The sequence below is a fragment of the Rhinolophus hipposideros genome (assembly GCF_964194185.1).
Source record: "Rhinolophus hipposideros genome assembly, chromosome: 16".
Lineage (NCBI taxonomy): Eukaryota > Metazoa > Chordata > Mammalia > Chiroptera > Rhinolophidae > Rhinolophus > Rhinolophus hipposideros.
Window position 1 is genome coordinate 39983393 of NC_138062.1, and position 25612 is coordinate 40009004.

At 44.3% G+C, this 25612-nt stretch overlaps 2 protein-coding genes across 4 annotated transcripts; one reads left to right on the plus strand and one right to left on the minus strand.

Moving 5' to 3' along the window:
• Positions 1 to 622: 622 nt before the first annotated feature.
• Positions 623 to 2072, minus strand: UBL5 (ubiquitin like 5). Its single transcript, XM_081076306.1, has 5 exons — positions 1983 to 2072; positions 1653 to 1719; positions 1387 to 1470; positions 1234 to 1271; positions 623 to 792 (listed from the first exon to the last, which is right to left on the minus strand). The coding sequence occupies exons 2-5, from the start codon at positions 1706 to 1708 to the stop codon at positions 749 to 751; spliced, it is 222 nt and encodes a 73-aa protein (XP_080932432.1). The 5' UTR covers positions 1709 to 1719; positions 1983 to 2072; the 3' UTR covers positions 623 to 748.
• Positions 2073 to 2100: 28 nt separating this feature from the next.
• Positions 2101 to 11360, plus strand: FBXL12 (F-box and leucine rich repeat protein 12). Of its 3 annotated transcripts, XM_081076304.1 has the most exons (4): positions 2101 to 2180; positions 2391 to 2668; positions 7343 to 7415; positions 9984 to 11360. In XM_081076304.1, exon 4 carries the CDS (start codon positions 9984 to 9986, stop codon positions 10803 to 10805), a length of 822 nt encoding a protein of 273 aa, XP_080932430.1. In that variant the 5' UTR covers positions 2101 to 2180; positions 2391 to 2668; positions 7343 to 7415; the 3' UTR covers positions 10806 to 11360. The 3 variants fall into 3 exon arrangements, with proteins under 3 accessions (XP_080932430.1, XP_080932431.1, XP_080932429.1); XM_081076305.1 differs by lacking the exons at positions 2101 to 2180; positions 2391 to 2668 and adding an exon at positions 6905 to 7203 and having other exon boundaries at positions 7287 to 7415; XM_081076303.1 differs by lacking the exons at positions 2101 to 2180; positions 2391 to 2668 and adding an exon at positions 6914 to 7229.
• Positions 11361 to 25612: the final 14252 nt, after the last annotated feature.

The following is a 25612-nucleotide window of genomic DNA, read 5'->3' on the forward strand; positions in this document are numbered from 1 at the left end:
ATTTTAACTGCATTACCTCACTGAGATGTAAGCCATCATGGTATCCCTTTCTCGAGGGGAAAATTCTGGATCAGAGAAGCTGACTTCCCCAAATCCCAGTACTACGTAAGATCAGTCAAATTTCAGCCTATACCACACTGTCTTCCTCTGTCCACTAGGATTTCATAAGCGCCAGGAACTGTAGATGTTTAACCATGTTTTATCTCATCTCTACTTCACGACATGTTAATAAACACTATCAGTTCCAGTTTGGAAAAAGAAATGAAGGCTGAGGGAGGGTAAGCAACTTGCCTAGGTCGCTGTTGGTATCAGAGCTGGGATTCCATCCAGTTTGTCTGAATCCAGAACCTGTATTCCTAACTATTTGTACTGTCCCTATCCAGAGGCTCCTTGGTCTATTAGGATGACAATAATCCCAGGATCTCTTGCCCTTCCGAGACCCATGGCAAGCCCCAGAGGTTTGGGCTTCTACACAGGCTCCCAATCTACTCGCTTCCTCTTCCCTCACTGATCCCGTCAACCCTGGGCTCTTACTGAGTAGCTGGGTACTGAGAGTATAGTGACAACCAGATATCAACCTCCCCTCGGTAGATAGCCCTCACTTAAAGATGACAACAATGAAGCTGCTTCTAAGTTTTTATTAACATGACTTTTTAAAAACAAGCATCCATACCAGTGTGGGGGATGAGGGTGGGAGAAGTAGGGGGTGACGGGAGGGGAGGGCAGGACAGGGGGAAGGAATTCTGATCTATTGGTAATACAGCTCCAGGTTCATCCCATCGTGGATTTCATCTGAAGGAAAGGTGTTAAGGAATCACTGTGGGCTCCATCCCCACCCCTCTCATCTCTCAAGCTGGATCACGGTGCTGAGCGCCCCGCTGAGGGCCAAGGAGGCCATTGTGGACTCTGTCATTTTGATCTGGACAGGCTCAAAACTATAAAAAAAAAGCTCATGCTGCTTTGGCACAACAGACACACCGGGGTCTCCCTCCACCCTGACCTCCTGCCCACGTTAGGTGGAGCTCAGTAATAAGCATTTTGACCTTACAGTGTCTTCTAAACCTCAAGATACTTCACCATTCCACCACCCTCCTTCCCCAACAAACTAATTACGTGACTCCCACTTTCTAAATGCTTACCACATACTAAGTTAAGCACCTCATGTGCCTAACCTCAGACTCAGTATTAAGATGGGCATGGAGATCCTCCCTCAAGAAATCCCACAAAGGATACAGTCCCCCAGAGAAACGTGGTCCTTAAAAATCGTGTACCTGGGGGGCAGAAACCTTTCAGGCGGGGCCGGGAGGCAAGCTGCCCCAGCGAAGGGCTGCCTGCAGCACTCCCCCCGCCCGACGGGCCGGCCCCCAGCTCCGCCACTGCACTCACCACTTCTTTAGCACGATCTTGTTCCAACGGGTACCAGTTTGGGCTGCGATGAGCTTCTTAAGGTCCCCGATGGTGTCATCGGTGCTGGGAGCAGAGGGGTTAAGGAAAATGGCACGGGGAGGACGGCGCTGCAGAGCTGAAGGCGCTCGGCCAGGCCCCCACGCGGCCCCCCTCCCGCCTTTCACTAAAATCACCGTGAAACACACACTGAGACGCCTCATGCCAAGCTCCCCCCGGACCACTGCCTCCCGGCCGCCCGTGGATACTTGCACTTCACGCGGACCTTCTTCCCCAGACGGTCGTTGCAAACCACCTCGATCATCCTGTCGGGAGCTACACGGGGCGGGGGTTGGGAGGCAGCAGAGTCAGGAGGTCAAGGGTCTCCCAGACCCCGAGACCTCCGGTCACTGAGACGTCTGTCCACTCCCCAAACCCCCCAGACCCGAATCCTCCGGGGCCCCAGTTCTCGTCCCGGGCGGCGGCTCCAGGCAGCCGCGCCGCCTCCCTTCACGTCGCTCCTCGCAGGCCGGCGGACGCAGACGGGCGGGTCCCATCAGCGCTGCCCGACCCCGGAGCGCCCCACCTGGGCCCCTCACCTCGAAACGCCGAGAACCTGCCGACGCCACAACCTCCCCGCGGGAGCGCAGAAGCGGGAGCCGAGTCTGCGCTGAGAGCCGGAAGCGGAAGTGCGCGGCCGGCAGCGCCCGCCCCTCCTCGTGCCCATCAACATCCGGCCGAGTTCTGCAGTGTCCGGGACCTGGCGTGGGCGTGAGGGTCCTAGGCGCGGCTTTGGGGTCCGATCCTGGGCAGGGGGACACTTGGGGTCGGTTCGCAAGGACAGGGGAAGGGGCGTGGAGGGAGAGTCCCAGGTCAGGGGCCGGCGCGCACCTCGCTGTGGGGAGACACCGTCAGTTGGTGGGGACTCCATAGGGACCTGGGGGACCTCGGAGACGGGTGTGACCTCCCGTTCCTGAGCCCCACGAAGCCTCTTTCTGCACCAACAGGGCTACGGGGAGCCAGGTCGAGTCCTGCAGTCATCCCGGCCAACGTCTTGCCTTCACTCAGGGTTGGGTCTCGGAAGCGTTTTGCGCACCCCGCCCCTCTGGCAGTTGCTTCTGCCCCCTCGGGCCACCTGGGGTTAATAAGCGGAGGAGCTGCCTGATCCTGACCTCTGTATCGGCACTTGTTAGAATGGAGTCCACGGACCTTTGGACTGCGTTGGTCGCGAACCTGCAACACCGAGGAGGAAGGTGGAAACAGCACACGTGCAAAAATCTCCCAGGTCTGTGTCTTCAGGAAAGGTCGTTGGAGCCCTGGGCGGGGGGTGAGTGTGGTGTGTGCACTTTGTGGGAGCTCTCAGCCTTGCCTGGCAGCCCCTGGACTGCTGGTGTGGTTCCCCAGGGCTGGCGGGACAGAGGGGCACCTTCCCTAAGTTCTGTGGATGAAAAGGGGCGCCACGGAAAATAACAGGGTGATCTGATCATAAATTCCTAACTGGGCAGCTTATGGTGAGTAGTCATGCCCCAGGCGTATGACTTTTTTTGGTAAAAGGTTTATCTTTGCCTTAAGTGAGCCCTGTTCATTGTTCCTCATCTGTGGAAAGGGGATAGTAATTCCCACCCCAAGGACAGGTCCTGGACCAGCCCCTGACAGTCCCCTAAGAGTCTGTCTGCGGAAGAACAGATGCAGCAAGAGGGGAGATGGGAAGGTCAAGGGTGAGCTGAGGGCACTGATGTGCCCAGGAAATTTGGAAGGAGCATGTGTTTGCATTCACATGGAAATACAGGGTCACACAAGGTGTTGATGGTGCTTACCACAAGACGGTGGACTTGTTGAGGATTATTTTCCTATTTGGTGCTTTTTGGTGTTTCCCCAGATTATCTACAATGAACGTATGTAATTGGGGAGAGAGGGGAGTAAATGTTATTTGTTTATTTCTTTATAAGTTCTAATTCCTCGGTGATTCAAAGATAGCTCAAGCACAGGATCACAGTGCTGAGTTATAGGCTGGGGTAGTTTGGAAAGGGGTGGGGAGTGCTGCTGAAAGAGGAGGAAAATAAAGTCTGGTCTCCATGAGCAGGGGTAGGGGGTGAGGGGCTGCCAGCTCCAGTTGGGCAAAGCCATCCTGAGGCGGAGATGGGGTGGGGCAAAGGGAAGTCCTGGAACTAGACTGCCAATGCTGCGCAGACTCCTTACCCTGGACCCAGGTGAGAGGGGGAGAGGCCTCAGGAGACAGGACATCTCACTTTAGTGACGCCTCCCCACATCGTGGTAATTATAACTTGGGGCTTCCTATAAAGGGACTTAGTGACTGCCCACTGAGGGCCAGGGCAGCCACATCCCCATCTCTGGGTGGTAGTAAGATCTGTTGTCAGAGCTGCTCCTTCTGGGGGAGGTAGGTACTTCTCAGGAGGGAGAGTTCTGGGTCAGGACCCAAGGAACAAGCTGGACAGGCCCCCTTCCCACCCTTGTTTCCTGGGTTTCTGACCCAGAGTAAAGAGCTTGGATGTGGGGATCCCTTCCCTCCACTCTGCAGACGGGGCAGGAGATGGTTCTTAGGAACCCACTGTAACTGTGCCAAAGGCAGGGATACCTGGGTTCTGGGTTCACTAGAGGAAAATCATCTTAGGTTTGGAGGGAGTTGCTTTCCCCAACATTTCAGCCTGTCAGCAGGCCTTGGAGATACAGCAGTGACTACGGCTGACCTGCCACCCCAGAGTTCTGATAGAAGAGGGAAGACAAGTAAAGAAGACAAGTGAAGAGGTCGTTGCAATACATTGGGACAGGTGCTTTGAAGGGGAAGCCCAAGTGCTGGGAGCCAGGGAGCATTGCCTCTGCATGATGGCGTGGGCTTTCCAGAGGGAATCACGACCGACAGACTGTAGAGCACTGTGGTAGAGGGCCATGTGCTGGCATCAGAAAGATCTGGGCATGTGGCCCTGGCAAGTGACTTGACCTCTGCGCAATTCCTTTGATCTTTCCTTCCACGGTGGAAAGATGGCTGCCAGAGCAGGAAGCATTTGTTCGGTGCTCTTGATTGAGGAAAAATGTTAAACGTTTGATTTACTAATAAACATTTAGAATTTATGTTTTTTAAGGTAATACTTGCACATGGTAAAAAGTCAAGCAGTACAAAAGTATATATGCAGCACACAAAGTCTGCTTACCCTCTCGACAACAGTCCGCTCCCCAGGAACAACTGCCCTTAAAAGTTTCCATTTTCTAAAGATAGTCTCTGCATCTTCAAACATGTGATACTGAACTTCCCAAGAAAATGATAAAACCAGATATTAATGACATGTTTCAATAGAGATAGGGACCTTGTAGTTTCAAGTAACATACAATATTTTGTTATGGCAAAGGACAGAAGCAAACAACTTAGTTTTTATATAGGCCTTTACGTATACAGTGAAACACATAATAAATTGTGTATTCATTTTATTGGATGTGTGTGTGTGTGTGTGCATATAATACACACACACACATACATATAAATTCAGTGAGATCAAACTATATATACTGTTCTCTACACTTTGTTTTTTTAAAGTGAACAATATCCTATAGATTGTTCCAAGCAGCACAGAATGACCTACCTCATTCTTTTTGACAAGCTGAGGTCCTAGAAATGGGATTGTTGGGCCCAAGAAAGGCTGCAATCTGATATTGTCAAAGTGCCTTCAAAGAACTTGCCTCAGTTATGCCCCACGTGCAGTGGTTGAGAGGGTCTGTTTCCTACCCCAAGGCCAGGGTAGTATTTGCTGGCTGCTTCCTCTCTTAATCTGATATGTGAAAACCATAGTGTTTTACTTTTTTTGTTATTTATGGATAAATGTGAGCATATAGATCCATTGTTTACCTTTATTGTAATATAATTTATATACAAAAATTGCACACATTTATTGTATACATCTTAATGAGTCTTGTATTTCTTTTTAAAACAATTTTCAACATCTCCAATTCCTGCTTTTGCATGTGTTTATTAAAAACACCATTGTAGGCTCTTGGTGTGATTTAGCAAAACCTATTCAAAAGTAAACTTCATGTGTCCTCTGAGCCTGGTTATTTATCCTGTAGAAATAAAAACGTAGGAGGTGTATGTATGCATACACCTAAATACTATGAGGGAGGAAGAAACTTTCTTCTACTTTCAAGGTTCTTTTTGCTGGTCTAATAATCAAATAGACATGAGACAGATTAGCAAGAGAAAATAACCAAATTTAAGACATACATATGACATCTGACAATTAAGTTCGGGAACTCATCTTAGAAAAAGTGCTCCATACCTCATAACTGAATATCACTACGGTCACCTTTGAAGTACTCCCTTTGGGAAGCTATGCACTGATGCCAGTGCCTAGTCCACCCTTCAAAGCAATTTTGGAACTCTTTCTGGAATGGCCATCAGAGCTGTCATCGTATTACCTTTCATGTCCTGAATGTCATCAAAATGTCTTCCTTTCACTATCTCCTTTATCTCTGAGTAAAGAAAGAAGTCACTGGGGGCCAGATCAGGTGAGTAGGGAGGGTGTTCCAATACAGTTCTTTGTTCACTGGCTAAAAACTCCCTCACAGACAGTGCCATGTGAGCTGGTGCATTGTCGTGATGCAAGAGCCATGAATTAATTGTTGGTGAAAAGTTCAGGTCGTCTAACTTTTTCACGCAGCCTTTTCAGCACTTCCATATAGTAAACTTGGTTAACTGTTTGTCCAGTTAATAATAATCACTCTAATTCCAAAAAATGGTTAGCAACATTGTTTCAACAAGTTCGTGAACTTAATTGTCAGAATTTTCATATATCTGGGAACCCCACATACCTGAGAGAGCACAGACCCCACATGACCAAGTAGTACAGCGATGGCAAGGGGCATTGGGGTACATAAGACACTCTAAACTAGGGATGAGGTAAAGTGCCTTGGGGGACTTGTAAGGGTCATTACAGGATAAGAGCGGATATTTAGTAAAAAGAAATTTGCCCTGATATATAAAAGAATGCCCCAATATTGTTTGTGGTAACAAATCTGGCAGCAACTTGAAATAAGGGAATGTTTCAATATATTTCGCTACCCTTATGAATTGCTGTTTTAAAAGTGAGTGACATTTGGTGGAAGTGTCAACACAGCCTCTGTGACGAACAATTTGGCACTATCAATCAAAACGAAAAATTCAACACGCCCTTTAACAAGTTATTTCACTTCTATAAATATATCCTCGTGCATATGCATCAAAAAGTATTAAGCACTAAAAAGTAGAAGCCAAGCTCTCCGGCACGTCCCCCGTTCGTGGTCCCTCCCCCAACCCCGCCCTCAGGGCGCCTGTCACCTCGGCTCTGCCTTCCGGGCTCCGCCTTGGTCCCCAGCTCTGGCCCCCTAAGCCCCGTCACAGTCCTGCCCCGCGGTCACCGCCCCAGCCACGCCTCGAACTGGGTCTTCTAGCCCCGCCTTCGAGCTCGTCACCGGCCCAGCCACGCCTCGAACTGGGTCTTCTAGCCCCGCCTTCGAGCTCGTCACCGGCCCAGCCACGCCTTCCGAGCTTGTCCAAATTCAAAGGCACGACTTAGGCGCGGCATTCACAGCTCCGGCTGGTCTAGCAGGGACTCAACCACCTTCCTGCAACAGTAAAGCTGAAACTCTCGGCCCGCTTCCGGAGGCCGTGGCCACCGCCCTGCCGACGCTGCCACTACCTCTGCCCCCTGGAGCGCCCCCCGGCCGCGTCCCAGACCTCATGTAGCCGGAAGTGAAAAGCACGTCGGCGGGATCATGGCAACTTGCACAGACCTGCCGGACTCGGTCCTATTGGAGATCTTCTCTTACCTCCCGGTCCGGGACCGGATCCGCCTCTCCCGGTGCGCCCCCCGCTTGACCCTTCGCTCCCCAACCGCACTCAGGCCGCCCTTGGAGAGGCGGATCCGGTCTCGGCGGGGTCGGGGTTGCTTTAACGGCGGGTCTCCTTCCTCAGGGTCTGTCACCGTTGGAAGAGGCTGGTGAACGACCGGTGGCTGTGGCGACACGTCGACCTGACACTCTACAAGGTAAGTGGGGCCGACCGGGCCGGCCCGGGCCCTGTCAGGTGGCCGGACCTCCACCCTGGATTCCGAACCAGGCAGTCCGGGGCGCGTCCTGGTCCTGTCACTTACCTGCTACTCTGCCACCTCCCGCCTCAGTTTCCCCGTCTCCAAAATGAAGATAACCGAGATTGTGCAAGGAATGGGCTTAGTGTCTGGGATATACATAGCAAACATAATATATGCTGGCTGATGATTAGATAATCACTTATTATTGATGAGTTTTCGTGGGGAAATCATTTTCCATAGTCAGCTTATTTCCAGAATTAATTCTCTTGAGTAGTGCAGCCAAAGCTTTTCCATTTTCTACCATTTGTATTTTATTTTTTTTTGTTTTTGTTATGAACTATTTCAAATATATAGAACTGTATAGAGGATAACATGGTTTCAAATCACAAACATGTACTCACCACCTAGATTTAACCTATTTTAACCTTTGGCCTTATTTGCCGCAAATCCTGTGAAACACACATACAAATTTTATGGCAACTTGCAAATTTTACAGATACATTTATTGCACTTTTTGAAACTCTCCTCAGAGGTAAACACTGTTACAAAATGGAATTGTAGCCCTCCTTTGATGTTTTTATTCACTTCCTATGTGTGTGCCCATAAGCAACATACGGTATTGTTAATGTGTGTCTGAAGTTTAGCTAATGCTACTTTTTTGACGTTTTGCTTTTTTTTATTATATTAGTTTCAGGTGTATAAAACAACATAATGATTAGACATTTACACCCCTCACAGAGTGGTAACCCCCCCCCCCAAGTCTACTACCCTTCTGACATGGTGTATAGCTGTTACAATTCCATTAACTATATTCCCTATGATGTAATTTACATCCTATGACTGTATATATGTATATATATTTATATGTTTATAGTTTATACCCTTGTGCCTCTACAGGGAAGGAAAGTACAGTAGTTAGTTACAAGAGCAAGATTGGTTTTTGAACTCAGGCTGTGTTCAATCTCAGCGCTCTCTCTCTTGCAACAAGATTCTGGCCAAGACATTTTTCCAGACACCTGCTGCAGGACCAGGTGTGAACTTTCTAGTTCAATGCTCAGCCCTGCACCTGGCAAACAATAGGTGTTCAATAAATGTTATCCATTATGATTGGGATAATTGTACCCATGTAAAATATATAGTGTTGTTTCTTTTTTCTTTTACCTATAAGGTATCATTTTGCCACTCTTTACTGCTCGTCTTGAGTTACATATGTTAGTATCTTTAGATCTACTTTGTTCTTAGTTGCTACCTACGTGGCTGTTATTATCAAAGGACATTCAGTTTTTTTCCTAGTTTTTACTGTTAGAACAATGCTGCTAGAAACCACTATTTTTCTAGGGTAAATTCCCAGAAAGGTATTATTAGTTCAAGCAATGTATGCATTAAAACAAACTAAAGAATTAGTTTTTGAAAATAATACATACTGTACAAAGGATTAAACATATGCAAAGCAGTCAAAGGTGAAAAGGAAGGTCTCTCCCTGCCCCCTGTACTCTGTCACCCAAGGCACCCTGTTCTTTCCCCCAGCAAATGCTCCCATTTTCCCATTTCCCATTTTCTAGAGGTACTCTCTGCATGCAGAAACACAAACATCTGTATTAAAAAACAAAACAAAACAGGTGTTAGTATATATTAAATTTTAATAGAAACCACCAGATTGCATTCCAAAGTAGCCAGACCAATTTCCACCAGCAGGGCTCAAGAAGAGCTTCTCCTCATCCTAGCCAATATTTGTTATTCTGAAATATAAAGGGTTTGTCCTTTTACAAGTAAAAGTTGATTCATCCACTGGCTTTGTAGCCATCTTAATTTTGACAAGCATGGCTTCTACCCTTGTGCGTTACTTTTTAGTGGCCAGTATTTCTAGTGAGTGCCTTCCCCAGAGTACAAAATTGCAGGTTTTAATTTGGCCAGGAAGATGTCAACAAAATTTATACTATGCATTTTTTTTCTTTATTTTTTAGGTAAAATGTACACGCAGTGAAATGCATGCACCGTGCTTTCAGTTAGTTATATTTTGTTTGTTTTCTACAAAGTCTGACTTTCCTGAGTTAATTTTTGTAGCTGTGGCTGCAATTTCTTTTTTTCACCTAAATCTAATTTATTCCAGGCAGTGTTAGCCTTTTTCAGTTTTATTTTGCTTTACTTATTTCTGAGGTGGTCATTAAGAAAGGTATAAAAAAAAAAAGACAAGAACAAAAGGGAGGGTGGATAAAAATCGCGGTGGGTTGCTTTTCTTTCTTACTCCAGAAGCTAATGAGAAGCCCCTCTGTTGCTAAAGACAGATCTGTTATGATCTTCTCTTTCCCTCATTGCTTCTGTTCAAATCTAGAAGTCAAAATGGAGGGGTTGAATCATCTTGTTACCCTGGGGAGCTGTCTGGTGGAGTGAGGCTGGCGGTGGAAGAACAAAATTCCAGGGAAGCAACAGAACCCCAGCTGGGGCTTGTCTGTCTCCAGGCAGGTGGGGACCTTGGAAGAGCCCCTGTTTCTCTCACCTGGTCACCCCTATCTCTGGCTCTTACAGATGCAGCCTAAAGTCATGTGGCACCTCCTTCGTAGATACATGGCATCCGGACTCCATTCCCTGCGGCTGGGCGGCTTCCTGTTCTCAGGCTCCCAGGCCCCGCAGCTGTCCCCAGCCCTGATGAGGGCCCTGGGCCAGAAGTGCCCCAACCTGAAGCGCCTCTGCCTGCACGTGGCCGACCTGAGCACGGTGCCCATCTCCAGCCTGCCCTCCACCCTGAGGATTCTGGAGCTGCACAGCTGTGAGATTTCCATGGCCTGGCTCCTCAAGGGGCAGGACCCCACTGTGCTGCCCCAGCTTGAGTGCATCGTGCTGGACCGCGTCCCCGCCTTCCGGGACGAGCATCTGCAGGGCCTGACGCGCTTCCGTGCCCTGCGATCGCTGGTGCTGGGTGGCACCTACCGCGTGACCGAGACAGGGCTAGATGCGAGCCTGCGGGAGCTGACCTACCTGCAGAGGCTGGAGGTGCTGGGCTGCACCCTATCAGCCGACAGCACCCTCCGGGCCGTCAGCCGCCACCTCCGAGATGTGCGGAAGATCCGGCTATCTGTGAGGGGGCTCTCTGCCCCTGGCCTGTCAGTCCTGGAGGGAATGCCGTCCCTGGAGAACCTGTGCCTGCTGGGCCCACTCATCACCCCAGAAATGCCTTCCCCAGCGGAAATCATCTCCTCCTGCCTTACCATGCCCAAGCTCAAGGTCCTGGAGCTGCAGGGGCTGGGGTGGGAAGGGCAGGAGGCTGAGAGGACCCTGTGTAAGGGGCTGCCCCACTGTCTGGTCATCGTCAGGGCCTGCCCCAAAGAGTCCATGGACTGGTGGATGTGACTGCACCGCCCGTTCCTGAGACCCATTTGAGTTTTCATTCGTGAGCCCCTGGTCCTCTGAGTAGCACCTTGCAGGGGATAGGTACTTAAGTTGGACAGGCCTGAAGGCCCCAGGTAGAGAACTGAGGCCTTGGTGCCTCCAGACAGTTGGAGCTGTTTGCCAGTTGTGTGGCCTCGTTGTGTTGCCAGTTGTGTAACATCCGCCAGCCTCTTGGAGGCCTGGTCCCACATCTGGAGATGGAGAAGACCACAGCTATCTCATGGTTATGTTGCAAAGCCTTACACTTTATCAGCCCCAAGCCTGAGAAGGTCCTCAATGAAGGGTCGTTCTCAGGGCCCTCCTCAGGAACAGGATAGATGCAGAAGGGTGTGTTTAGGAGTTAGAGGAAGCTGAGGGGTCGGGGCCCCTTAGGAAGCCTGGAAGGACTGTCCACAGGGACACCCACAAACCTACAGACCACTGACAGGCCTGCACGCATGGCGGAGACACAAAGCACACGTGTGATTTGTCTCATGATCGACATGTTAATAAAGGTTCTAAGTTGTGTTTTCTGTATTCTTCCAAGTTTTCCACAATATTATTTTGCTATGAAAGAAAAATACTCATTTTTTCCAAAACAGCATTCATTGTATTCAACAAACGTTTCTAAGTCCCTGCAGTTTTGTGGGCACTGGGCCACAGTTTGGTCCTGTGAACCAAACACACAGGACCTGAAAAGAAGGCAGAGTGACACACAGGTGAGCATATCCATGGAGCAGTTGCCGAAACACAGACAGTAAACAGGGTCACGTGATGGAAGCGCATCTGTTTGGTAGAGGGGGCCTCTGAGCCGAGACCTGAGCGGTGACGACAAACCAGCCCCGGGAAGTGCTGAGGAAGACAGAAAAGGCAAAGGTGCTGAGATGGGAATGAACTTGGCATTTTCCAGGAACCAGAAGAAGGTCTGTGTGGTCAAGAGAACAAGGAGTGAGCAGTAGGAAGTGCAGTCAGAGATGATGGGTTCTCACGGTGGCTCCACTTCCTGCCTTTCGGTCTGAACCACTTGAAAGATGCAGGTGGTAGACTGATAGTCATCACGGGTGCCTACCCCCGAAACGAGCGTTACTTAGGGTGTGAGCTGGGCGGGAGGGCACTGTGGGCTCACCACCTTTCCACCCGCCCAGTGTGCAGAGCCAGAGAGGGAAAAGGGGGCCGAGCTGGGTAACCTTGGTTCCTTACTCTGCACCCGTCCGAGAGGACCCAGATGTTTCTCCATGTTTTTCCCACTGGATGGTGGAGTAGAAATTCCTTCCCCATCTGGCCACATGAGGACTGGGGAGTGAGTTCTCCCTCAATGAGGCCAGGGTTAGGGTCTACTTGTCCAACACTGACAAACCCGGCAGTTCCAGCTTGGCACCTGGGGGACTGGGTGGATCTAGGTTGGGGCATGGGGATTGGAGACGTGTCGGAGGGAAATGAGGTCTGTTTTGCTGGTAGAAGGTGTCTGGAGGTCTGGGGTCCTTCGTGGGGAGTATGATGGAAGGGTCAACACCAGTCCCGTGTGGGGCCCCACTGGTTGTCCTAGAAGTGGGCAGCAGGTGCTCCACCTGAAGCTGCTCCAGGGGAAAAAAGTTTCCTCTCTTCTCCTCCCTGTCTTTCCAGTAGGAATGGAGCAGAAGTTGTGAAGTTAGAGGCAGTGCTACACGTGTAAACGTTTAACAGCCAGTGTTAGCAGGTGGTGGTGGGGGGGGAACTATGTAGTATGTGCAGATGTCTGTGGTGTAAATACTGTTACGGTTGATTTCAAGCTACCCACAGTTTAACAACTGGTTTACAAAATTCCTGAAAGTTTAGCAATTGATTCTCCTGAGCCGCCGTGAATTGGCTGTAGCACAGCACTGGTTAGAGATATCTTTCTTCTAGAGGACTCGCTCTACTATAGTGACCCTTTCCCTGGCTTAACTCTGAGGGGTGGTGGGATTATGGGACGTCAGATAGAACTCCTCCCCTCCTGGGATCCCCCTACCCTAACCCTTTCCTTCCCCCAGATAAGGGTCTGGAGGTTTAAGGATACCTACCCTCCATTTAAAAGTGTACCTGGGATTTGTTTTAATGACAAGATGACAGACAGGAAGTCAAGAATTTTAACATTATAGAAAGTGTGATGACAAGACAGGAAGACGTCTTGTCTTTGACAGTTTATTACAATTCCCAAGAGAAGGGTGCATACCATGCCACGAAGTGCCACACCGGGGAGCACCAGAATTGGTCAGAAGGATTTTTGTGGAAAGGAATGGGCAAAGCAGGGTAGGCAAGCTTAGCAAGTTTAGGATTGGCTAGTTTGAATAATTTCAATGCGCTCTAAGTTCTAGGGGTGGTCTCTAGTTGTCTGTTAACTGGTCCTGGGGTGATTTAGGGCAGAAGGAATATTGGTTTAGTATGGGAGACAGATAAAAGAGGCAGTTGAATCATTTGATTTTCATTTTAAAGGTGAGCTCAAAAGCAAGTCCCACTCCTTCCATCCTCACCTGATACCCTTATCCAGCTATCTTCATCTTTCTAAGTGTCCTCTCCGAGTCTACCTTTGCCTCCCTAGAGTCACACAAAAGACAAAGAGATCCTTTAAAAAAATACATCAGATAACATTGCTCCTGTAGCTCAAACACTTCATGGGCTCCCCATTGTACTCAGAGTCAAACCCAAAATTCTTACAGTTGCCCAGGTGATGATGTATAATCTAACTCTGACTTCACTTCTTTAACTTCACTTCCTTCTAGTCTCCATCCTGCCCAATTCATTTTAAACTTTTCAGACACTGGGTTTCTGCTGTTGGTTAAAGAGGCCAAATACTCTCCTGCCTCAGGGCCTTTACACTCGATGTTCACTCTTTCCCCAGAAATCCAGACATTCCCTAAATTTCTTCAGTCTGATTGCTGGGGGTGAAGTGTGACTCTGTGTCCAGATGACTCTGGGCCTTAGTACTCTCAACTGTCAAAGTGTCACTCCTCTCCTGCCATCTCCCCGTCACTCCCCCCACCGCCATGTCTCCCCACAGCCCAAGCACTAGGCAGATGTTATAACCCAAAGGTACAGTGGGACGGGAAAACTTGTTTTTCTAAATAGGAATTTTCTAATAGAAACGGAAGGTTTTGATTGGTTTCAAGAACAGTGGCTTGAGATAGACTGTAATACCCGTGACTCCCAGCAGATGGAAGCACATCACTGGATTTGCTATAAATTAGTGTGTCCTCCTAACACAGGAATTGAGCAATTGCCAACATTTGTATACATCTTTACCCTTCAGAAGAGGGAAAGTGAAAGGAACGTATATTTGTTGGCCATCTGTTATATCAGCTGGATGCTCTGATTTATATTTGTGATTTAAGTCAGAGCATGCATGACCCTCATCTTTCAGAACTCCCCCATAATAAATTTTGGGAAATGAAACAAAAAATTGAATGTATGTATATACCGAGGGTGCAAAAAAAAAAAAAAAAAGTATACAAGATGACACTTTGGGCCACGTTGCTCAAGCAGTACTTCGTTGTAATCAGAAGTGTCTGGACGCTGATGGTAACCACTTTGAGCCCCTCTTGTAATTGCAGAAGTCAAATGTGACTTGTATTCATCTTTTGTTATCAGTATATATTGAGTATTACAATTTTAATACAGTTTTCCTTTCTTAAAATGTGTATACATTTTTTCTTTTTGGTGTCCTCTTATGTAAGAAATCTGAGAAAGCCTTCAGAAATTCCTGAAAGCTTCGTGTGCAACAAGACTCATGAATGTAAGAAATATTAAAAATTGTTCAGGTGTTAAAGAGTAAGTCATAACATGCAGTGGAGGGAAATGTATGTAGGAAGGCTTTACTTCTGCCTCATGTTAATATTTGGTAATCTCACAGAGGCATAAAATGTAATGAATGTTAGAAATATAGGAAGACTGTGTGTGTGTGTGTATGTGTATGTGTGTGTATTTTGGCTTTCAACTTTAGTAAAATGATAATTCACATGAGAGAAATTATGATTGTAGGGTACGTGGGAAATGGTGTATCCATTTTATAAATCTTACACTATATGTGAAAATGCACCCTGGAAAGAAGCTATATGAATATACAAGTGTGGGAGTGTTTTTTGGTAAGTACACATCCCTTAAAAAAGAGACTTGTAAACTACTCCTTTGAAGGGATAAACTATGAATGTGAGGAAGTTTGGAAAGCTTTTGGGTACTATTCTTCATTTACGGTACACAAGAGAATTCTTACTGGAGGAGAAATTGGATTGAATGACACAAAAATGAAATTGTCTTTCTGTGTGTCTTATTCTCAAGGAAAGCACCCATCCCCTTAATTCTCTGTGGTGATTTTGTATTATAAAGTTCAATTGCAGCTTTATTTACCGTGGCCAAGACATGGGAACAACCAGTGTCCTTTGAGAGATGATTGGATAAAGAAGATGTGGTATATATACACAATGGAATGCTATACTGCCATAAGAAAAGATGAAATAGTGCCTTTTGTGACAACATGGATGGATCTTGAGATTACTATGCCAAGTGAAATAAGTTAGAAAAAGTTGAGAACCATATGATTTCACTGATATGCGATATATAAAACTGAAAACAACAAAGGAACAAGACAAATTAAGAAACAAAAACTCATATACTACAGATAATAGTTTAGTGGTTACCAGAAGGTAAAGGGGGAGGAGAGTGGTAGATGAGGGTAAAGGGATCAAATATATGGAGATGGAAGGAGAACTGACTGGGTGGTGAACACACAATATGATACCCTGTTTCCCCCAAAATAAGACCTAGCCGGACAATCAGCTTGCGTCTTTTGGAGCAAAAATAAATAAAAGACTTGGTCTTATATAAGACCAGGTCTTATTTTATTATAAATTTAATATTAATATAGTAAAATAAGACTGGGTCTTATATTAATTTTTGCTCCAAAAGATGCATCAGAGCTGCATTGTCTGGCTAGGTCTTGTTTTTGGGGAAACACGGTATTAACTAATCTACAGACCTCATTTAATTTCAAAATTTTTCATTGTTGTCCTTCATGTGGGCTAGGGATCCAGATTCTCACATTCCATTAATCTTGATATTTATAAATCCACACTAACAATACCATTAATGGAAGCATTTAGTTCATTTATGTGTAATGTAACTGGTAATAAGTTTGCATTTTATTTAGTCATCCTCTTTTATGCTTCTATTTGTGTCATTTGTTTTTCTTTGAATTAAAAACTTAATCGGATTTCAAAACTTACTATAAATTTACAGTGATCAAAACTATATTACTGGGGCTGGCCCGGTGGCTCAAGCGGTTAGAGCTCCATACTCCTAACTCCCAAGGCTGCTGGTTCGATTCCCATATGGGCCAGTGGGCTCTCAACCATAAGGTTGTCAGTTCAATTCCTCGAGTCCCATAAGGGATGGTGGGCTCTGCCCTCTGTAACTAAGATTGAACACGGCACTTTGAGCTGAACTGCCTCCCAGATAGCTCAGTTGGTTGGAGCACGTCCTCTCAACCACAAGGTTACCGGTTTGACTCCCACAAGGGATGGTGGGCTGTGCCCCCTGCAACTAGCAACGGCAACTGGACCTGGAGCTGAGCTGCGCCTTCCACAACTAAGACTGAAAGGACAACTTGAAGCCGAATGGCACCCTCCACAACTAAGAGTGAAAGGACAACAACTTGACTTGGAAAAAAGTCCTGGAAGTACACACTGTTCCCCAATAAAGTCCTGTTCCCCATCCCTCCCAAAATAAAAAAACAAACAAAAAACCCCTATATTACTGGCTTAAGGATAGACATAGATTAATGGAATAAAATTGAGAATCCAGAATGTATATGTATATATATACATTCAATTGATTTCTGAGAAGGGTGTCAGAATACAATGGGAAAAGAAAATATTTTCACCAAATGCTATTGGGACAACTGGACATCCACTTGTAAAAGAATAAAATTGGGCCCTTACCTTATACTATATACAAAAATTAATTCGAAATGGGTCAAAGAGCTAAATATATGACCAGAACTATAAAATTGCTAAATAAAAAATGGGAAAAGCTTCATGACATTGCATGTGGCAATGGCCTTTTAGATATGATACTGTTAGTCTTAGAATCACATTTTTACAGAAACCACCTGGATTAAAACCCCTTACTATAGAGACTAGTGTCTGTTTGTTTCCATTATATTCAGATTTAACGTCACCTATCCTGCAACTCAGTAACTACACAATATATATCTGTTCAATAGGACACGGCAGGAATGATGGCAACCTTACCTACCGTGGGCAGGGTCTCGTAGTTCTCCAGCATCACATCTTTGTACAGGTTTTCCTGAGTTCGGTCCAGTAAAGCCCATTCCTCGGTGAGGTCCACAACCATATCAGTGAAGGTCACTGAGTCCTAAACCATCACACACAAGCTGGCTTCAGTAAAGTAACATCTCCATCAATGTTCAGTGGGAAATGTGCTTTCTCTACCTTTGTCCTACTGAATCAACTCTAGCATTGAGGCCCACTCATGCATGTTTTAACAAACACTGTTTGTCATGGACACCAAAGTTTGACAGCCTCCGTGATGCAAATGCGCATAGCTGATGGTGGAGCAGCCTTGGGTTATGCGAAGTATGGCCTGCAGCTGCTTCATGACGTTTTCTTGAAGAGTAATCAACTCCTTGTAATGATAATCAAGTCAACTTAACAATAAAGCCTTCATGGAGGCATTTAGTTCATTTATGTGTAATGTAACTGGTAATAAATTTGGATTTCATTTAGTCATCCTCTTTTATGCTTCTATTTGTCTCATTTATTTTTCTTTGAATTAAACTTAATCTGATTTCAAAGCTTACTATAAATTTACAGTGATCAAAACAATATATTACTGGCTTAAGTATAGACATAGATTAATGGAATAGAATTGAGAATCCACAATATATATGTATATGTATATATTCATTCAATTGATTTCTGAGAAGGGTGCCAGGAGAATACAATGGGAAAAGAAAATATTTTCACCAAATGCTTTTCACCTGTGCTGCTTTGTGTGACATGTTTGTGTGGGTGAAGTGAGTCATGTTGTGGTTCTCCTTTGGGTATGTGTGTTGTTAGTTAGCTTATTTATTGCCCCCTTTAATTACTGGCAACCACACCAAAGATCAGCAGATTAGTCCTAACCTCTCTGTGTGCAGTGTAAGCGATCATACAGTTTGGCCTTCGATGGGATCCTAATCGTCTGAGGTAAGACCTCTGGGTACAGTTGCCTGAGTCTGAGACATTGTGAGCAGCATTTGATGTCACTACTGCAGTTTGGCCTCATTCCTTTGCTTGGACTCCTAGTGATAGTGTCCTCAGTAAGTGCTGTACACGATGAATGGAGCAGATTTGGTCCCAGCTTCTGTTGTTCAGTGGCTGACAAATTGGTATAATCATGTGCCATTTTCAAAAGGCCAAAATGATGTGAGCCAGGAGTGGATTATTGACGCCCTTCTCCATGCATCTTTCCTGCTACCACTCATCTTGTTGAATATGTGAAGAATGCAAGACCATGACCAGTCTGCTTCTAGGCCATTTCCCAGAAGTGTGTTTGCAGTGAGGAATGTTGAAATATGACACCATCTCTCCCATGGAGACAAAGAGCAGGGTTGATTACCACTTGAAATAAAATAGGTTCCACAACCTCAGCTTTCTTTTCCTGTAACACAACTCAACCTAAGTGCTGGCAACATATGTGGGCCCTTTGTGTCACCCCTGAGAGACTTGGGAACTAAGGGAATTAATACAAACATGCTGATGGTCAACCTGCTTGCTGTACCATGAGTATAGTAAGTCCTTTTTCTCTGACTTCAAAGTGTCGGGTCCTCAGCCGACAACCATGAAATAGTCACAGGCTAACTCAATACTCGTACCTTGGAAGAACCAAATATCAGATCATGGGTCCCACAGTTTTGGCAATGAGAATGGCATGTTGATAGAAACATTGTTTTCTGAAAGGAGAACAATGGTGGCCAGGCCAGGTATGAAGACATGGGTGTATCTGAAATCCATTAATGAAATCTCTTCCCCAAGAGGTTTGCCCATATTATGGGAGAAAAGAGGGGAATATGGACCCCTACTGTCCTACTTATTAATGAGGCTCATCAATAAGTGTATCGGTAGTTATATCAGTGTGCTTTTCCTTAATTTCTTAGTCTTTCTGTACCCTTACTTTGTAAATGTCTCTTTTTTATACATTATTTGGAATTTAAAAATATTTGAATATTTGATATTCAATCTCAATCCTTTCTTTTGGGACATTTCCTTCATAATATAATTACTAATAACTTTGGATTTATGTCCAGCATCTCATTTTTTCAGTGTTTACCTCATGTTTCTTCCCTCTCTGCCCACACTTTTTAATTTAAATAATTTTACCGATATGATTGAAATCTATATATCCACGAATTTTTAGTTGCTACCCTAAAATATTTCACATTGACTTTTTAATTTAAGTCTTAACCTTTTTTCTTTCCTACAAAGTGTACTTGGACTTATGAATACAGTAAGGCTCATTATCCAACTCTGGAGCTGCACAGTGGCACAGAGACCCAGACATAAGTCCATTGGCAGAAGAGCCACCAAAGAGGCTGGGGTGACTAAAAGACCAGGTTTCCAAGAGAGGTAGGAGAGCCTCCCGTTGCTAGAGGCTGTGTCTGCCAGTGACGTAAATATGCCCATGGGGAAGTGCTCAGTACCTTCAAAAACAGTAAACTAAAAGCACTCTTGTAAGATAAAAATTGGCCATCTCCTTAAGGGGATACAGGAGTGGAGACTGCATGATTGCCTACAGTGAACAAAACTTAGTGATGGTGATGGGAACAGGTGCTCTCCCACAATTCTCCAGCTTTGCTTGGACATATAGGTTTGCTTGGGACATATAGGTTTCACATTGCCGTATTCCATCTCAGATGAATTTGGTCCTGGCTGTCGTCGTCAGCCCCCAGTAGTGCCATCCACTGAGGGTCCCATGGGCATTGTCCTTTGGTCTTTCAGTGACTACTACAGTCAGTGAAGACTGCAGTCCTTTTCTTCACTCCCAGCCCAGACCTCTCTCACAGGCCATTGCCTTGTTTTCACCTTTTCTATCTCTGTGACTCCTTTGCCTCTTCTCACATAAATGATGGCTTGTGGGTCTCTGAGGAGGGGGATATTACAAAGGGTATTGCTGCCACTGAGCACTGTGTCTTTCTAGAGGATACAGTGGCAGGAAGTTATCACTTTAGTATCAGAGACTTGAGGTGGGGCAGAATGTTATTCATCAGACGTGAGGAGTAAAACGGGGTCAGCTTTTGCATTGTGTTCAATCAGGGGGAGGAGGAGGTCATACTCTTTACTTTGAGCTTTTGCACCCGGTAACTTCTGACTCATTAGAACATATCTCCTTTCACCACTACCCTTCAATACAAAAAGGAATTGATTTTATCAGTGGAATCAATTTCATCATTCTTAGTCAATGCAATTGAAAAGTTAAGGGGAGTAAAGGGGAAAATTCCATCCCTTCACTTTCAGTCTCTGCGTGTCTTTCAATCTAAAATGAGTCTCTGATAGGCAGCATATAGATGGGTCTAGTTTTTGACTCCCAATATTGAATGTCTTTCACTCATTACCCCTGGTTTTTCTTCATACTGTGGAATGAGTGCTTTTATTTGTTCTTCAACTTCTCTCAAATTGCTCTAGTTTTTCTACAATATATGGTAAAGAAACTCTGCCAAAGCCATGCAAATTCAGTGTCTCAAGATAAACTTAACCTTAGAGAATTTCTTTGAGTTTTACAGGTGTTCAGGAGACCTCTTGTAAGCAAATGGCCCTACTTGCTCTATTGGCTACTGCCTAACCACAGGAGTTCCACCAAGGGACGAGATGGAACTGGAGCAGGTAGAAAAACCACTCTGGTATTGACAGGGGACAAAGTGACCTGATCAATAATCAACAGGTTTTGCTCAAAAGAGGGAAATATGAAACTCAAAGAGAAATATATCTGTTAAAATGGACTCCTTCTGGTTAACTGGGCCCAAATTTGTAATTGAAGTCTAGCGACTGTTACTGACAGAGGTCTCCCAAGCACTCTGCATTTCAGGAAAAACCCCAGGATGAGCTTTCAACCACATGTACTATGCTGCCGCCTGTTGCCTCTCTGAATCAATCACTGCAGGAAAGCCATGGTTTTGTCTTTCGACCAATGGACTGAGACATGCCCTGTCCAATCAGAACCACCAATTGTGTCCTTATTTGCATATGTACCAACCAATCAGAACTGCACAATTTGCAAACCTTGTTTGCATAAAATCAGGAACTTGGGCAGGAACTTTCTCCATAAAAGACAGCCTCCTCTCTCTCGGTGGATCACAATTTAAGTTACTAACTGAACTGTGTTTCTGGGTCACAGCTCATTTTGATCAAATAAATGTTTTCATTTTTATTACAGTCTAAAATTAATTTGGTTTACAATATATAGAAATACACAGACCTTTGGCACCTACTAAGTATTTTATCTTTTTACCTGTATGCAATATTCAAAAATAAAGAACAGGTGAAAGTGACATAAGAAGCATGGTGGCATGAGGGGTCCCCTTCATCTCTCCCCTTCAAGTTATAACAAGTTGAAAAGCTGTAATACAACAAAGGATTCCCTGCACAACACAAACACATCTGAGAGATCCACACATCAAAACATCTGAAGGTGGTTGAATTGGGGGGAACAGGAGAGGAGGAAAGGGAGAAGAGCAGAGACAGGTGTTGCAGACACAGCCTGGAGCTCACTGCCAGTCCTGGGAGAGAGGAGGATTCAGGCTGCAAGTGCACTCTCTGTGACCCTGAATATTTCTGCCTGAGTGATCAGCATATAATATGGCTGAACCCTGTGACTGGGGTGGAGACTGAATACAAAAGTGCAATGTCTGTTTTAGCAGCCACCACTGCCAGGCAGAAAACAAAGCCATGGAGCCTGGACGCCTCCTCCCATCCTCCCAGAGCTCGCCTGCCTGTACACTCCAAAAGCTATCAGCAGGCCCTAGAGAAAGGGTAGCAATGAATGTCATATTACAAAGCAGAATATCTACTTCTCTGAGACTGTAAAGACAGTTCCTGAGTGGCAGATGCACACTGAGACTAATTCCAGTGACAAGGATGGAGATACAGAGGCGAGGCCACTGAGGTCTGACAGTCACCATTACTGGGAGGGGAACAAAGCCACAAACACACCAAAGGCCTCTCCCAGCCCACCCACCCCCACCCTTCATGCTGATTCCAGTGAGGGCCCCTGGGATACCTCAGGCAGTACAGCACTGCGTCTGGCTGCAGGGGCAGCACTGGGGGACTTCAGGGGCTCAGAACCTCATTGCCCACCACATTCTTGCATGGGGGTGGTATCCTGAGACTGAGGTGACCTATCACAGAGGAGACATCCACCTCCCCAGGGAATACAAGGCATTTTTCACCGCCCAGCAGAGATCTGAGAAGCCAGAGCAGTGCGAGAGAAAATAAAACGTTACAGTGCCACCTACTGGAAAACAAAAGAAAGACCTCCTCTTAACAACCTGCTGCAGGGTTCACTTCCATAAATGCCAAGGCAGAGAAAGACTTCATCAAATACCATGAACCACCAAGGTAACAAAGCAACTCAGAAAGAAAATGAAAAATCTCCAGAAAATAAACTTAAGGACATGGAAATATGTGACTTAAGTGATAGAGAATTCAAGATTGCCATTCTGAAAAAACTCAACGAGATGCAAGGAAACCCAGTTTGGCAGCTTAATGAACTCAGAAATAAAATCAATGAACAAAATGAATACTTTACCAAAGAGATTGAAACTTTAAAAACAAAACAAAATAGAAATTCTGGAGCTGAAGAAGTTGATAAAAGAGATGAAGACTGAAATAGCAAGCTTAGGAAATAGAGCTGGCCAGATGGAGGAAAGAACTCTACAAGAACTATCTGACTTCATCAGAAACAGCAATATAAGAATGATTGGTATACCAGAAGGAGAAAAGAGGGAGAAGGGAACAGTGAGCCTATTTGAACAGTCAACGAGAACTTCCCAAACTTATGGAAATAACTGCATTCTCAAATCCAAGAAGCAAAATAGAACACTTAATTATCTCAATCCCAAAGGCCTTCTCCAAGGCACCTTATATTAAAACTGTCAAAAATTAATGACAAAGAAAGAATCCTCAAGGCAGCCAATGAAAAGAAGATAGTAACCTATAAAGGAAAGTTCATTAGATTATATCAGATTTTTTCAGCAGAAACTCTACAAGCCAGGAAGGAGTGGGCTCAAATATTCAAACTATTGAAAGAGAGAAATTACCAGCCAGGAATAATATATCCAGCAAAGCTATACTTTAGATATGAAGGAGTAATAAAGACATTTCCTGACATATAGAAGCTGAGGGATTTTTTTTTTTTTTACCAAGAAGTCTGCATTAAAGGAAATACAGAAACAAAAAGGCAAAAGGATACAAAACTATGAGTAAGATGAATAACAGACAGACAGAAGCAGGAAATCGCCAACCTTATTCAGAATAGAACACTATACACTTAAATATAGTGTAGAGGTTAAAGGAGGTAAAAACTAAAAAGAGAAGAAGACAATTGCTACTGCAACTTGGAAATGAACTCACAGCATAAATAGGAATAATTTATGACAACAAAAAATATAAAAGGGAGGGGTAAAAGTCTGAATTTTTAAAAGAGAATGGAGATAAGATGCATGCAGAAGAAAAAGGACTACTATATGTGAAACCTTATTTTATGTAAATTTAACAGTAGCCACACACAAAATCCACAGCTGAGACACATAATATAAAAAAAAATAGGAAAAAAATGATAGAAAACCACCAAACTAAAATAACAGAAAAAGGCACAGGACAAAGTAACAATGGAGACACTGAGCTACCAGAAAACAAAAGATAAAGTGGTTATGGGAAATCCTCTTATATCAATAATCACCCTAAATGTAAATGGACTGAACTCACCAATAAAAAGGTGCAGAGTAGTAGATTGGATCAAAAACAAAACCCAACCATATGCTGCCTTCAAGAGACATACCTCAGCTACAAGGACAAATATAGACTGAAAGTGAAAGGGTGGAAAATTGTATCCAGAGAAAAAAGAGTATAGCCATACTTACTACTTATGAAACAGACTTCAAGATAAAAACGAACATACACACACAGAAACAAATATGGGCATTTCATAATGCTAAAGGGGAGAATGTGAAGGTCAGACAATTAAGTTTGTGAACTTTCCATTGTGTGCTTACACCGTGGAAAGTTCGTGAACTTAATTGTCTGACCTCATACATCAAGACATAACACATCAATATATATGCTCCCAATCAGAAAGCACCAACATATATAAAGCAATTCTTAACAGAACTAAAGGGAGAAACTGACAAAAACACAATTATAGTAGGGGACCTAAATACACCATTAACAGTTGTAGATATTTCATCCTAACAGAAAATCAGTAAAAAAATATCAGCCTTAGACCAAATGGACATAATCAACATTTACAGAGCCTTTCATTCCAGAACACCAGATTACACATTCATCTCTAGTGTACATAGAACATTCTCAAGGATATGTTGGGACACAAAACTAGCCTCAACAAATTTAAGAAGATTGAAATCATACCAAGCATATTCTCTGATCACAATGCTTTGAAATAGGAGACCAACTGCGAAAAGAAGAGGGAAAAATCACAAATATGTGGAGACTGACAACATGCTACTAAAGAATGACTGGGTCAGAGAAGAAATAAAAGGAGAGATCAAATACAAACAAATGAGAATGAAAATATAACATACCAAAACTTTTAGGATGCTACAAAAACAGTAAGACAAAAAGTTTATATCATTACAGGCCTATCTCAAAAAAAGAAAAATCCCAAATAAACAACTAACATTACATCTTAAAGAACTAGAAAAAAACAGAATAAATGTAGCCCAAATTCACCAGAAGGAAGAAAATAATTTAAAATGAGCAGAATTAAATGAAATAGAGAAGAAAAAAAAAAAACCAATGGAAGAAATTAATGCAACAAAGAGCTGGTTCTTTGAAAAGATTAATAAAATTGGCAACCCCCTAACTAGACTCACTAAAGGAAAAAGATAAAAGACACAAATAAACAAAATCACAAATGAAAGAAGAGAAATTACAACAGATACAACAGAAATACAATGGATCATACAAGAATGCTATGAAAGACTATATGCCACCAAATTCAATAATCTAGAAGAAATGGACAAGTTCTTAGAAATACATAACCTTCTTAAACTGAATTACGAAGAACTGGAATATCTAAATAGATCAACCAACAGTAAGGTAATTGAAACAATCATCCAAAACCTCCCCAAAAGCAAACGTCCAAGACCAGATGGCTTCACTAGTGAATCTACAAAACATTCAAAGATGATTTAATACCTTTCCTTCTCAAACTCAAAAAATTGAAAACGAGGCAGTACTTACTCATTTTATGAGGCCAACATTACACTGATACCAAAATCTTATAAGGATTAAACACAAAAAGAAAATTACAGACCAATATCCTAATGATGAATACAGACACAAAAATCCTAAACAAAATACTAGCAAATCGACTACAACAATAAGTTAAAAGTATACATCACAATCAAGTGGGGTTCATTTCAGGGGTGCAAGGATAGTTCAACATATGCAAATCAATCAATCAATGTGATACACCATATTAACAAAATAAAGGATACAAATCATACAATCATATTAACAGATGCAGAAAAAGCATTTGACAAGATA